Source organism: Dermacentor albipictus, chromosome 2 (genome assembly GCF_038994185.2).
Source record: "Dermacentor albipictus isolate Rhodes 1998 colony chromosome 2, USDA_Dalb.pri_finalv2, whole genome shotgun sequence".
Lineage (NCBI taxonomy): Eukaryota > Metazoa > Arthropoda > Arachnida > Ixodida > Ixodidae > Dermacentor > Dermacentor albipictus.
In genome coordinates, this window is record NC_091822.1 from 128,077,249 (window position 1) to 128,092,557 (window position 15,309).

Here is a 15,309-nt window from a genome sequence, read left to right on the forward strand (position 1 = left end):
CGTTTGTGTGCTGGCCATGTGGTATTTAGGAGGTGGTCACGAAGCGATATTGCCTCAACGTAGACTTATATACATTTTATGTATGTTAGAGCCCTAAAATAATAAATCGAACACGAATATTCGTTATATCACCTTTGAATATTGAATGTTTTCTCATTTTCCAGCAAAATATAAAGTTAGCTGGCAAGTCCGTTTGGTAATATAATGATGGGTTATTTACCCTGTTTGAAATATGCATGTAACGGTTGTAAATGAGAAATAACTCATTTTATATATAGGCACACTGTAGCTAGGCGAACAATGTTCGCCTAGCTACAGTGTGCGAACAAAACGGAACGGCATGCCACCAGCTGCACGTAAAGAGTTGTCTTCGTTGAAAGAGATAAATGCCACACCATATTGTCGTAGACTGATTTAAATTAAATGATGTAATTGTAGTGCTACTGGTTAAGTAATGAATTGTTTTCCATAAATCCCGACAGAAAATTTATTATAGGCTGCTGAAATACGAGGGCGTTGTTGTATTGAATGACTGGAAATTGTTGAGCAGAGGTTATCGGCTCCGTGCTTCCGCTTACAAATGAGAGCCACCGCGTGCAAGCAACAGCGACACTCCTTCAATAGAATCAGGTAGAGCAACTTTCAAATTTGCTGTGCCTCAAGGTGCCGATGAGCGTTTTTGTCCATAATAATATACCAGAAAAGGACATTCGACAATTTCAAATCGTAGTACACATTCTTTCATCAAATAAGAATCAGATGACATGTCGTATTCGACTTGTATTTCAACTTTGGAATATTCGCAAACCCTTAATACGTATACTTCCGTTTACAGCAATGTCTAAGTGAATGTGAACTTGTTTGAAGATTATGTTAGTTGTTAATGATGCGTATACAGTCCTTTTTTTCCGATTTCTTATTCCGCAGATGCTATACCTGGGAAGTGTTGCAGCAATTCGTGCGGTATCGGTTGCAGTAGACACTCGCAGATCCACCTCAGCAATGTATTTTCGATAAAAAGAAAAAAAAAAACACTTAAGGTGACCTTCGTAACTGGGAGGACAACGAACTAAAAGAGGACGACATAAAGCGATTGTGAAGATGAAGGGGAGCCATTTTCAGCAACCCTTTAGGCAGCCCAACTCAGCACCTTGGGGGAGAGGAACAGGGTCATAAAGAAGAAAGAAGATAAACAAGGTAGAGGCGTTCGGAGTCCTTGGCTGGTGGGCGGTAGCAAGGCGGCGCGTTCGCAAGTTACACGACAGCCCTATGCCCTCCAGGAATGTGAGAAGGTGCCTAATGGCGTAACTGTGGTGCCAGTCGGGATTCGGGGCTTTGATGTCAGCCTCCGCCTTGCTGGCATCTACGCACCCTAGGTCGGGATCAGCAAAGCGCCGATGCCATCGACCTCCTGTGGAGAGAAGATAATTCGATAGGTTGTCAGCCAACCGTATTAAGTGGCAACGCGAGCGCATTTTCTCTAGGGTCCCGGTGTATACCCAGGGACGCTTACGTTCGCTAAGCGATGCTGCAGTTCTCTACTGCAGCATCGGCGGCGAAGCCGAGAGGCGGAATCTGCGACTGGCAGTCTGTGGGTACTGTGTTAGAATATTTTCATGGCACTGCGACTTGCTCTTGTCCTGAACGTTTTTTCATAGGTCTCCGTGTTTATGATGGTTCCCCGTGGGACACCGGTCACTCTGACGATGTACACGAAATGACAAAAGAATTGCGCCCATAAATGCTATCTCTGTTAAAGAAGTTGCAGTGATAAACGCCCCAAAGCGTGCACGTCTTGACACGATAAAGTACACATCAACAAGGAGACGTTTTATTGGGACCACTAAAGAAACCGCGGAGTCAAGGTTAAGCGTAGTCCACATCCACCAGCGCAAGGAAGCCGGGACAGAAGGTGTGCGCACAACAAAAAAGGCCAGTTTCGGCTTGTCAATGTAAACGGTATGAGCTTGGCAAATAAAATTGGCGACCTGGAATACATTCTTGTCAGCTATGACCCACACATTGTCATAGTTACTGAGACGTGGCTACATCCTGACATACATGAAAATGAGTCACTACCGCCTGGTTACAAGATAACACGGAATGACCGTGAATCACGAGGAGGTGGCGTTGCCATAATTGTTAAAGAAGGTGTTGAACGCGTACGTTTGCAGCGTATCCATAACCACGAGAGTGTGTGGTGCAACGTTAGGATACACAATGCCTTAGTCCTTTTCGGGGCAATTTACAGAGCACCTAATAAGTCGGCTCCTTATCTACAGGATATCAAAAATTACTTGGATAAACAAAAACCATGAAATGGCCGTATTATTCTTTCAGGGGATATTAATTTACCAAATATTGACTAGGGGTTTCTGATTATAAGTTCAGAGTGTGACTCACTCATTGATATAGCTTGTTCCCAAGACTTATTGCAAATAGTTCAGGAAAGTACGCGCATGGCAGGCGCAGCAGAATCTATCCTAGGTTTAGTATTTCTCGACGGGTACTTCGATAATTACGAAATAACAGTTGAAAAGGGAGTAACGGATTACAAATTAGTATTATTTCAAATAAAGCAGGATACTGTGCGTAATAAACTCGAAGAACGCGCCGTATATGTACGTAATTTCTGGGAAGCAAATGACACTAGTATAATTGAGTATCTCTCATACTCCCTAGATCACTTCAGCACTGATTCTGACGTCAAGGTTATGGGGGGGGGGGAGGGGTAAATGTAAAGCTGTTATCTTCCACTGCATTCACAGCTTCATACCAGTTCCAATAAAAAATACAAACAAACACAACCCATGGATTACCTTCGACATCATCCACCGTAAGCGAACGATCAGTCGCCAAAGACAGAAAACAGAAAGGAATCGTCACAAAATATCAAACAAGTCTACACTATACTACGAAACCCATGCCAGCATAACCAAAAATAAATATCACCCAGAAACTCTGACGAATTTTATGAAATCCTCCCTACAACGTTTTTGGCGCTACTTACCAGGAAGTGATAGCAAATCTTACCGCGTAATCGTAAACAATGCGCTTGTGACTGACCCACGGTGACATCGTCACGCATCAGTTCATATTTTCAGTCTGTTTTTACTGTTTCAGATCAAGTTGGTTCATTTCCCCTTCCTCGATATCAGTACCATTGCGCACCAATGCCTCACATAACAATAACGTACCAAAGAATTTCGTCTCTTAGTTTACACATCAATGAAAAAAAAAATACGTTGGCCCAGACAAAATACCAAGCGCATCTTAATGAAGATACGCGGAATGTGTAGAGCAATACCTGGGTATAATATTTACTGCATCAATCGCTCAAAAGCCATTTTCGGACGATTGGCTAGTGGCAAAACTAATCACATTACATAAAACAGGTAACAAGCAGCAAATTGAAAATTATCGTCCCATATCTTTGACCCGTGTTTGCTGCAAGCTACTCGAACATACTATGTTGAAATCAGTATAAACTCATTTTGAACATAACAAATTTTTTTCCGAATCATTACGAATTTAGTCAATGCCTTTCTACCACCACGCAGCTAATGGAAACCATGAACGATTATTTTAGCGCTTCGCATAACAAAAACAAAAAAAAAACTTGAGACGATTTGTTTAGACTTTCTGAAGCCTTGGACAGAGTCGTTCACTCTCTATTAATCAGTAAATTGGCACAAATGGGTATTAATCGCAATTTGCTAGAATGTATCCGTGCATATCTCTCCGGTAGAACGCAGTATGTGGAAGTGAATGACGTGAAATCGACCACCCTAAGTGTGAGCTCAGGCGTACCGCAGGGGTCTGTTTTAGGTCCTGTTTTATTTTTGGCATACATTTATAATATCCGTTCCGTTATTTGTGAAGAGGTCACCGTACGTTCGTACGTGATGATTGTCTGCTTTATCGAGAAATTGATGACGTCAATGATCGAAATTCGCTGAGTGAAGCTCTCGCTGCCATTGAAATGTGTGAAAACTGGAAAATGAAGACAAATGAACAAAAGAACAAACTTATGTTTGCTTCTATACTTGAACATATATAAATTATTATAAATTTTTTTATCAGCTAGTACATATACCAGCTATCGTATGCTTTATGAATTCGAGTATTCTTTATAAACTAGAAAACTGTTTTTCAAAGTGCTATATTACTGCTAAAACTATTCGTTTATCTGTTTTCTATCACTGTGCCGTAAATGATATAATTTCGAAATTAATTGCAGGAGTGTTGTATATTGTACAATCTGTTAGTCTGTCTGTTTTCTATGAGTAGCATTTCGATGATATAGTTTACTGTTGTTACACCCAGTTTGTAATTTCTAAATGTAATTTTTAACTACTGCTCAAATTATCACTTTTGCCTGTTTTCTATGAGCGACAGTTATTCGATGTAATTTACTGTTGTAACACCTACTTTATTTGTTTGACAACTTATCAGTGCTGTAACACTAAACTTTGTATTAATGATGCCTTAAATAAAGAAAAGCGGATCTATTTCAACAAAGAACTGATGATGCAATCGAAGGATTGCTTGAAAGTGCTCGTGGGCGAAGCGAGAACGAATGAAACAGCTACGGGCCTGGCGCCTGTGCTCCCGTTATTGTTATGCATTGAGTTCTCAGCGTACAAATAATTTCCTTATTTTGGGCACTTGTTTTCTTTTACAGCTCACCGATAAGACGCAAGATAATTTTTTTGTATTAAATGCTAGCTTCCCAGTTTTCTGGCCATTTATTCACACACACACAAAAAAACTATGATGACCCCACGCACTATGGGAATCTATGTAAGCGAAGCTTTCTGTGCTGCTCGCTTTGATTGACGATAATTAGCAGTGATGTTGACGGCCAGTGCTTAATTTATTATGTGTTTAGTGAAATACTAGAGTGATGAGTGAGAGCACCAGAGTGAGTACTAGTGCAATACTAGAGTGATGATGCAATGCTAGAGCGCCCCTCTACTTGCCTGCGTAGCACACAGAACACACAGCGAGACGTGTTTGAGTGAGGCGCCATTGTTCGTAATTTACTATAACGTTGGCATTGTCATTGCCTCACATTGCACATCGCATCATGCATCGCGTCATGACAGTAGGGTAAAACTTTTGAATTATGGGGCAGTGCGTACCGAAACTACAATCGGGTTGTGAGGCACGCCGTAGCGGCGGACTCCGGATTAATTTTGGCACCCTGGGATTCTTTAACCTGTACCTTAATCTAAGTGCACGAACATTTCTCTATTTCACTCCAGCCGAAAGGCGGGTGCCGCGGTTCGGGAGCGAACCCCCGACCTCGAGCAATTTTGTTTGGAAGGGAGGGGAAAAGGAAGAATCAAAAGCACTACACGTCTTGTATGCGCTGGCCTCAATAAAAAAAAAAAGACAATGATTTATGCATATTTATTTAAAATTTATCATGTTATCCTTGTTACGCATACAAGTTATTGCGTGCTGGTCTCGGGCACCCCAACTTTACGCAATGTAGGTAACATTCTTCTGTTGAAAAAAGAAAGATTACTTCGGTACCTTGCTAAGGTCCCGCACACCAATTTCACTGACACATTTTTCTCTCGTCATAAAATAATTAGTAACATGAAGCCCATGCTTGATACCCGTTTACTTCACTCTGATTTATTTGCTAGTGAGCAAGGTATTGATTTGTTTAAAGTACTTTTTTGTCATACGTATCCAACAAAGTGACTCAAACACCTGCAGCGTCAACGATGGCTCGCTCCACTACGAGATATTTTCTTGAGTCACCGAGTTTCACGCCGCCACCATTGCTTAAATGATAAGAACAGATAGACGTCGTTATCGCTACGTACTCTACAAAATAAATCCGTGACTATTTTCGTGCTCGTTGTGAATGTTCTTTTATATCGTGCTAGCAGCATCTATACGATTATTAGCTTCGTGCACTGTATTTTTTACTATTTATCTTATTTTTCGATTTGTGTTCGCGTTTAGCATTTTTCGATTGCATAGTATAATAAACATTTCGAAATGTAAATATTCAGTGAAAGATTACCGTAGTATGTCTTGTACTTAAACATTCGCGTTTCTTTCGTGTGCTCTCATTTATAAATGAGATCATCCATTGTTTCAAAGCGTCAGAGTAAATTTTTACACATCTGGCCTGTGAAATCGCTACCATGTAGTGGGCCTTTAGACACGCTCCGTTTGTGTGTGTGTGAAAACATTTATTGGAATGAGGTCCGGAGGCTCGACTTCTTAAGTCAAGGCGGGCCGCTCCCACGTTGTCACTGTCAGGCCAAGCAGCGTACGAAACCACCTTTCCGCCAGGAGGACCCCAAGATTCAGCTCAAAAACAAAGGACTGATTGATTGGTTGATTTATTCATTGATTCTTGATAAAATAAGATACACGAATATATATTTACCTAAATGAACTCGTATAAAGCAAAATAGCTGTTGCAGCAACTTCAGAAAATACACTTTCAGACAGCGAAAGTCAATGAGAACAGATGCTTTATTTCCGACGTATACACACCATCTTGCTTCGTCTGGTACTGCAGATGTCAAGGCGAGGATGTTCACATGGCATGTTAATATGTTTTTCTGCACTAGATAAGTACACAGTTATTGGTTGAACTACATTTTTACAACTTATATACACAGAAGCTGTACGTCACACAGACTAAAACGTCAACTTTTGCCTGGCGCTTTTAAAGCTCCACACTTGGACGGTGAGGCAGCCACGTCTTTATTCGCTTGTTTCAGCAAGAGACCTGCGTCATGTGTACCGCTTAATGAATGTACATAGTCACATACTTAAGGAACTAAATTTACTAAAAGCTAAATGCTGTACAAATAAAGCTGCTACATGTTGTAGCATTGTGGAGAACTGAGAAAATATCCAGAGACCCAGTTCTCATAGAAATGCGGCCTTCGTGGTAATTATTGGCGGTGTAATATTATCTGTGACTTAGGTATTCAAGTTCAAATATTCGACACATCAACTACTAATGCCCTTAGCGGCCGCAAACCGGTTTCAACGAACGACGATCAATCTTGATGACGAAATGGACATTAGGTCTCCGGTTTGAATTGCGGCACGCGCTGCAGTTTTGGTTTTGTTTTTCTCTGCAACTCAGATGAGTGCATTTATTGGAACATAAATGACACTCAAAGTCACTGGTTGCATCATGGCTGGAATTTGAAATGTTAAAGAACCTGTTCGTTCCGTGGTAGTGGAGGAAGGAATTCAGCGCCGCACAAATGTTCCTAACTTCCCGTTGCAAACAAAATTGCGCAGCATTTGTATTTATTGCTTATCCCTAGTATAACCATGCCGATTGCTATACATACACGAGAAATGGCAATGATGTTATCAGCTCCTCATTTGAAAGGACATCCCACATCAAAATCAATTATGTACGTGGGAGACTAGCATTCACGAAGAACAAAAAACGACTGTAAAAATCTTCTGTAATATGGTTTTTATGAAAATATGTACAAGAATGATGTGATACAATAACCTCTCGGCCATCGCCTTGAATAGAAATCATGGAGGAGTGTGAGCTTCTTATTCTTCAAATGGAATGTGTGAGCGAATTCATTCACACCATTGTGAAAGACTTGAGCCTCACTTGGTCTGTAAGCTTCCACGTAACCGCTTTTAAAAGGTTTCAACGTTTTACGACAAACATTTGCGTCTTACGATTACGATTACAATCGAACGGTGATGTCCTGTGATTATTACAACATTCAAAGGTTACTCGCACTGGCAGACTCGTGGCTTGGAATGCGGATTTTTTCTCGGCCAATGTTTTTGACTAAGCAAGCGTGTTGGCTCCTACAGAAGCATCCGAGTTTCGTCAGGCGAAACTGGTGTGCCCAGCGGTGTGGCGCCAACCTGTCTCGTATACACATGTTATGGGCAGCCATCTCTCCAAATGCAGGTCTGTAAGCTCACGGGAATGCAAAATGATAGCCTTGCTTCACAGACAAGAAAGGTTATTTATGCCCAGCAATTTCGCATGGACGCTTAACGGGAAGACACACATCGGTATACAAACTATGTTGTGTACTCAAGCCTAGCACTCGCTTCTAAGTTCACACGCTAGCGGCCTGCACTTTCGGCGTGAGAGATTCCTCGCGCTCTTACTTTTTGAAATTCGCCAACATATTAGTCGTAAGTGACGAACGCTCAGTGATAGTGCTCGTGGCACTCTGTAAAAAAACTCGGCAACAAAGTAAATGGGCACGAAAAGGGATTCACAGTTAAAAAAAAAGAGAAGGACTACCGAGACAACTGACATGTCACTTGCACTTGACATCGCCTAATAGAATTTTTTTCCCAAGTGTTCCGTCGCGCTTAAAAAAGTTATCAATATGTGATAATTCTTTTCGGTTGTGGTTCTTTCTTCATCTTCAGTTTAGCCTAGCACACAGGACACACTAGCCTGCGCGCTGAAGTTGTGCGAAAAGAACAGTGGACGTGGCTCGTTGAAGAGCTCATGTCTTCGCCATGAAGAAACAAGGTATTCGTTGCAGCTTGGTTCTTCATCGTAAAGTGATTGCCGCTGCTGTACGGTCACACCTCTCGCTCCTTCAGTGCTTGAAGCGCATGTCCTCGGTCATGTCAACTCAACAGTAATTTATCCGTACATGCATGCCTTTCAACTTATGCGAGAATGCTCAGTGTCAGCGTAGCGCTAGGTTCCTTGAGGAAAAAGAAAAGGATGCGTAAAGATTGGCGCTTTTCGATTCGAAGCTGTGCTTTTTCGCTGCTAAAGAATAGCCGTTTTTGGACCTGGCTTCGCGAAGAAATAAGGAGTAAAGCTACGCGCCGTGTCGGAGCTTCACAGATAGCCGAGAAATGAAGAGGGATAAGTTGACGTCGGTCACATACACTCTTCACGCCGTTTGTGTGTAGTTGAATGTGGTCAACACTGTCGGTAATGACGTAATGTCTGTCGTGTTTGGCACTGCAATCGAAGACACTGTCGCTTGAGTGGGCCTAGCCCAGTCGGGCAACTTCCCCAGGCCAAAGATGGGAAAGCCTATCGCGTGAATCATTCCCACTTCCACCAGGACGCAGATCATGTTCATGGCGAAACCTGGTTTTGCCTGCGGAAACAAACCAAAGAAGTACTTATAGAGGTTTGTGAAACATATCAACGTGTCTTGCAATAGATATAAAACAAGTAGCCGTGCATCCTCAGAAAATTAGCCAAAATGGTATTGCGACCTACCGCTGCGGCTTAGGGGCTTTGGTGTAGCGGATCAAATCGCGGCCGCGGTGGCCGCATCTCGATGGGGGTGAAATGCAACAACCTCCATACCCCGTGAATCTCCGCACGTGAAAGAACCCCAAATGTTCAAAACTCAAAGCCTCAAAATCAGATGGTGGTTTTTGCACGTAAAACCCCAGAATCTAATCCAATTGTAGAATGCGTTCGGGAATGAAAAGAATGTAGTTAGCGGCACGTGCACTTCAGTATTCAATGTCAAAATAAAGAATGAAAAAAATGACAGTGAAGCTACAATAAAGTGACAATGTAATCAGAAATGACAAATTACGAAATGAAGGAGGGGGAGCAGTGCACGCACAGTTTCTTTCAACTTATTTTATGGTAGCCCAGCTACAACATAACAATTTCACGTGAGACAATGTATAATATTGTTCAACTGCGGTTGAATCAATGTTAGCTTTTATTTAAAGCTGATACCTATAAAGTGGTCTTGGGTGATTCGAAATTTCAATTTGAAATTAAGATATAGCTGCAAAATAATTTAGCGAATGCTTTGAATAACCATGCATGAAAATGTTGTTCTTTATGTCCCGATCCGCAGTTCCACAATGGGCCTAATGTTGGTAACAGCCAAAGGCAGCCTCTTCTACGACTGAATTAATTGATACGACACAGATGTTTCTTCTCATTACTATATAATTTACTATTTTCTTGTTTGAAGCAAGTATTTGGACAGTGTGAACGAGTGATACCTGTCTTCATGTGTGGAAAAGTAATGCATCGAGCGCGTTATACAACTCCGAGCAGAAGTACAGGCGTCAACGTATCGCTTAACTGAACAGTGCCACTCCAAACATCCTCGTAAGCCCATAATTTAGGTCTTCTAGTTCAAGTAATTGTACAGCTCGCTGCGTTGTGTTGTGAAAGTAACTAAATCTATATAAAGTGTAATGTCGTTTTCTGGCTACTTAGTCAGTGGTCAGGCTATAGTTCAGTCTGTTATATTGGAGTATTGCGTATAGGAGCAGAAAAGTTCTACGTCGTTTTTTGTCTCACCAGAAAGCAATAAGTATTATCTGTGTGTGCTACTGCATTGCAGAGACGTGATTGAGTGATACCAGACTCACCATGTCAGGAATTTTCAGCTTCCCCAGCTCGTACACGATCGCATTAGGAGGTGTGGCAGCCGGGAGCATGAAGGAGAACGAGCAGCCGATCGTCACCGGCATCGCCAGGTACAGCGGGTGCACCCCTATCGCTATAGCCTGAAATAGAAGAAGAATGTTTTTATTTCTTTCGAAATTCAAGCACTTGTTTTCGAGTGCTCCCAAACAGCTACAGCTAATGCCAGTACTATTCTATAATGGTGTTGTAGTTGCCACGACGTATAACAAGAACAGCTACAAATGAGAACAAAAGAAGAGACATTAACGAGAGTGTGCAGTTAATATTAAAGGGAATCCAACCAACCAGTCGTTCGTGTTGAGCAGTGAATTACAGATGAATCGTTGTGTGTGGTCGGCCAAGAAACGTTACCGCTTTGACAGATCCTTAACAGGCGGTGGTTCCTAGAACGTCCTGATGGCCCCAAACCCGGGCGGTGTCGTTAAAACAAGAATATTTATGAATTACAGCCGGCTGCTATGCGCTCTTCCTTTTCTTTATGATCCGATAACTTGTTAAACCCGCGTGCTTTCGCACATATCAGTTATTTATTAGAAAATCAGCGCTTGAATCCCACGCACTGAGACGTCTTGCAACCCGCATTTCGTAGGATTGAAGAATGTAATTAACATAATGTGATCTTTTCATGTGTCGTGTTAAACAATGAATTAGCGTGAAAAAATAATTTACCTTCCACCGTCTAGCATCGTTTTTGACCCAAAAGTCAGAGCAGGAGCTTTAGTAACCTGCTAGCGGCCGGTATCTAAATATATGAAAAGCGCAGGCAACGGAGCAGACTGATGATAATGGGGAATATTTTTATGATGATTATGATTTATTGGCATCTGCCTTTATTGATACGGGGCGGCGACAAATAGTCGCCTAGCCGGCTTGAGCTAATCCCCTAATTAAGAGGCATTTGTGAATGTAACGTTTCTTATATGTCCAATATTTTCTTTGTTTTGTAAAACGTCTATGTCTACATTGTATAGTTACCTATGCATATACGAGATCCAGTCCTATCAGTTGATTTTCTGCTTTTTCTCCCCAACAGTACTCTAAACGTCTCTGGCTTAAGTCGACTGCTGATAGTGAGTTGTGGGCGCCATCTAGTACGTGCCCGCGTTGAGCACAACACCCATGCTTTCGCTATCTCCTCCGTTTTTCATTCCCTCTGGCCCCTTCTTTCGAGCATAGGTAGCCAACAGTGCCTGTAGTGGTTAACATGCCTCCCTTGCTTTATCGGCACACACTCTGTCCCCGTATGCTTACCATTTCGCAGACTACGGGCAAGAGTATGGAACTGATGGCTGTGTTGCTCGTCACTTCGGTGAACATGGAGGCAGCGAAGCACAGGACGAGGGCCGTCAGCGCGTGAGGAAGCACGTCAAGGCTCTTCAGATGGTGCACCAGGAGCGCCGACAGGCCAGATTGCTAGAACCAAGGAATAAAAAAAGACAGGCTCGTAATACGCTTTTGATAGCACTCTTCCTACTGGCCTTACTAATAGGAGGATGTTACTACATTCTTGCTCAAGAGGTGATCGAATCACACGATGTCGCCCTAAGAGCTGGCCATTGCGTAAGGTTTCAGTGGATTCCCGGACGCTGTGGCTTACATGCACACGAGCTCGCCGACGGGGAGGCAAAGATGGCCAACATTAATGCCACGCCAGTGTCTATCCCATTTTCACGACCAGACACTAATGAATCAGTGTATAGACACACGCGCGATAATACCGCAGTATATTGGGCTTCGTCAGGTCATCGTCATCGCCGCCTTCACGAACTCGCCCGAGAGATGAAAACACGGGTACCACCTCCCATGTGGAGATGCAATAGAAGCTTGCTTTGCAAATTACGATAAGATGTGGCCTTCAGCCGGCGCTCCTTGCATCTCACCGGCTGGGCGGACACACGCAAATGTGGGGAATGCGGTATTCCTGAGACGACAGAACACCTCTCGTGCATCTACTCGCGATTTGATGTACAGAGAAAATCGCTGACGGCCATCTTATCGAAATTTGTCGTTGCCTAATTGACTGAAAAGGTTCTATTTGGACCTTCACCTGATCCTCGTCATCAGCCTGAATGTCTAAAGGCTCTCGACAATGTTTTTCCAGACTTTAAAGAGTCTTGGAGCATGCAAGATTTTCATCACCATCTTCATACTCCTAATTAACGTATTCTCTATTCTTTCTATCTACACCCTTTCGCCGTCCCCCAACACCGAGCAGCTAGCTGGTCAGAACATTGATTCAGGCCGACCTCTCAGCTTTTTTCTCATAATCAATATCTGTTTCTGGAGCGCGGAATGATGCGTGTGAAATTTGAAACTTTTGAATACAATCTCATTTGCATTGGCAGCGGAAAGGCCATCTAATTCATCTTTATTATACATCTTCTAACAGGGCTGTCTCTTTTCATTGACCTCAATAGACCGTAGCTATGAATCGGTGAACGTTTTTCTTATTATGCAGTGTTATACCTATGATCGCGAGCTCATGACTCATGCTCTTCTTGTTTCCGACCTTTGTTGAAGTGGGACGGCTGTAGATATGGAGCGGGAAAAGCTATCACCCTTTTTTAAATGTCATTGCGACTCTGAGAGAAAACTGTTGCGGCACGATAAAAATTCCTGCACCTTCCGCTTACTTCTGAGGTAGATCGAGTTTAATTTTTGAATTGCGAGTTGGCATAAATGTGCTCCATGTACACAAAACGTGGCTCTTTTGTGCCCATATAGCGTGCCTATGATTCAGTAGATAGCACTGCACTTTGAGCCGTGTGCTCACGGTACTGTTTGCAATGCTGTAAGCCAATTCCTGAGCCATTACTTCAAGGAATTCGGTACATTTTCGTTTATATTTAGAAAAATCTGCCTAGCATACGCCATACAGGTAACCTCTTACGGTATATGGTTCTTTCTCAGGTAATCGTCGTGAGCGGTATCTTCGTAAATATGGCATCGCTATAAGTGGTATCGCACAGCACATTCTGAAATAGACCAAAAACCGCTCGAAAGTAAGGCAGCAATACAGCAGAGGCCTATACGAACCTGCAACCAGCGTGTAGCACATGACTCATCTCTGACAGCTTAGCGCGAGTGTTCTCGGACGAAAGATTTAGGATGACCGCTCACAAACAATGACATCAAACAAGTGACAAGAGCAATTGCCTAGTCGAACTGCTTAATGTCGACATCGATTTGAACAAATAATGCAGAATAAAAGTTTGGGTGAAATATTCCTTTCTGCTAATATCATAGTGCTAATCTGCGCTCAGAAGATCCGCTTATTCCTAAACGGACAAAACACTCGCTAACTGCGACGAAGTACGGAGATATGCTGAACAACGGATATTTCACAGCGCAACAAAGGGCACAGAGAATGAGCCACAGGAAAGAGTATCATTGTGTGCGGCGTCGCGCTTGTAAAAACATACTGTTTACCAATATGGACCAACCATCCCGACTACACACGCTGCTGTGGAGTTATGGCATGGACAGTGAGCGGATGCCGGGGCTGCGGGTGACACTCACCTGCCTTAATCATTCAAATTCTGTGTTTTAAGTAAGTCGAAATAAAAGCCGTAACCACAGCGTGACAAGAATCACCCCCCCCCCTTCCCCCCCCGTCAAGCTGCTTTAATCACCTAGAAAAGAAAGAAAAGAAAGGAAACCCTGATAGGAAGTTGCGTTCTCTCTTTTGATATTTTTTTTTCTGTTTTTCTCTCAGCATAAATTCTTAGACGTTCGGTGTGCAGTACACGACCCAGCCATAGGATAGGATTAAAAAAATAGAAAGCTTCTGATGCAATGCGAGAGTCAGGGTCGAAAGAGTATCGTGCTACCTTGCAGCCCTCGGCGAGGCACATGCCCCCTCCGATGAGAATCATGATACCCCACTGAGCGCGATCGCTGGCCTCCCGCCACGTCATGAGGGTTCGACCGCCACGCTTGCGGGGATCCTTGGGAATCACGAACAACAGGAACGTCGCCATCATGGCGGGGGCGGACGACTTTATGAATCTGCGTGCACGTAAACAGGTTGAGGGCAAGCCCTCGTTATGACCGAAAGCGTCGCATAACGTGCTCGTGAGCCAATGAACACTCGCTGTCCACAAGGCGCAGCTTCAGGCATCCACAAAGGGCCGTAAGCAAAACCGAAGTCAATGCTTTTCCCCGTGTACAGAGTATCCTTTCCCAAAGTTGAGGGAGGGTGACTTTCACCGAGAAAGACGGCACGAACAAATTAGGCAGTTAATTATGTTCACCACACTCGGCGACATTCATGCGTTTTTGACAAACTTTGCCCGCGTTTATGGATAAGAACGTCTGTACTGAGCTTGGTAGCTGAAATAATTATTGGTTTTGTTGGCACACCGTGCACTGCAAACTATTTGGACAATTTATCTCCAAACTACAAGAACAAAATTATAAAATTTGTCAGAGAAATACAATGTTATTCGCTCATATCATGCAGCTCTCAAAAGAACCTCCTCTATCAGCTGAACTACGAATTCAATGGAAGTGAGAATATTTACAGTATTTCGCTAAGTGCTAGCTCTTACCGCAAAGTACAGTTTAGCTCTAAAACGAAGCGCAGTTTCTGGCAATATGAAGTGCTCCCCCCCCCCCCCCCCACGCACACCACCTTTACGCACAGACATAAATATCTTACAACGACTCTTGTATATTTGTAGAGTGTTTCTATGGAGCTTTATGCCACGGTAATTGTGAAAGCTTGTGGCGATTTCTTTTTGCTTTCTATTTATATTCCTCCCTCGCATAATTTTTAAAACGTATGTGTGTGAGGATTACCTATAATATTCGGATCGTGGGCTCATCAAACTTATTATATTGCAGGGGTTATTAATTGACATCGCCTTGACGCTCTTTGGCCACATCTGGCT

General features: G+C 42.9%; 1 protein-coding gene across 1 annotated transcript in view; it reads right to left on the bottom strand.

The window, feature by feature from the left end:
- Window positions 1-15,309, bottom strand: part of LOC135897382 (uncharacterized) — a 97,465-nt gene that overhangs the window by 41,354 nt on the left and 40,802 nt on the right. Inside the window, exons 11-14 of the mRNA XM_070533320.1 lie at window positions 14,248-14,425; window positions 11,669-11,830; window positions 10,360-10,497; window positions 8,899-9,107 (exon numbers count right to left, since the gene is read on the bottom strand). Of these exons, the coding sequence (XP_070389421.1) occupies window positions 8,899-9,107; window positions 10,360-10,497; window positions 11,669-11,830; window positions 14,248-14,425 (687 nt within the window). The remainder of the gene's footprint in view (window positions 1-8,898; window positions 9,108-10,359; window positions 10,498-11,668; window positions 11,831-14,247; window positions 14,426-15,309) is intronic.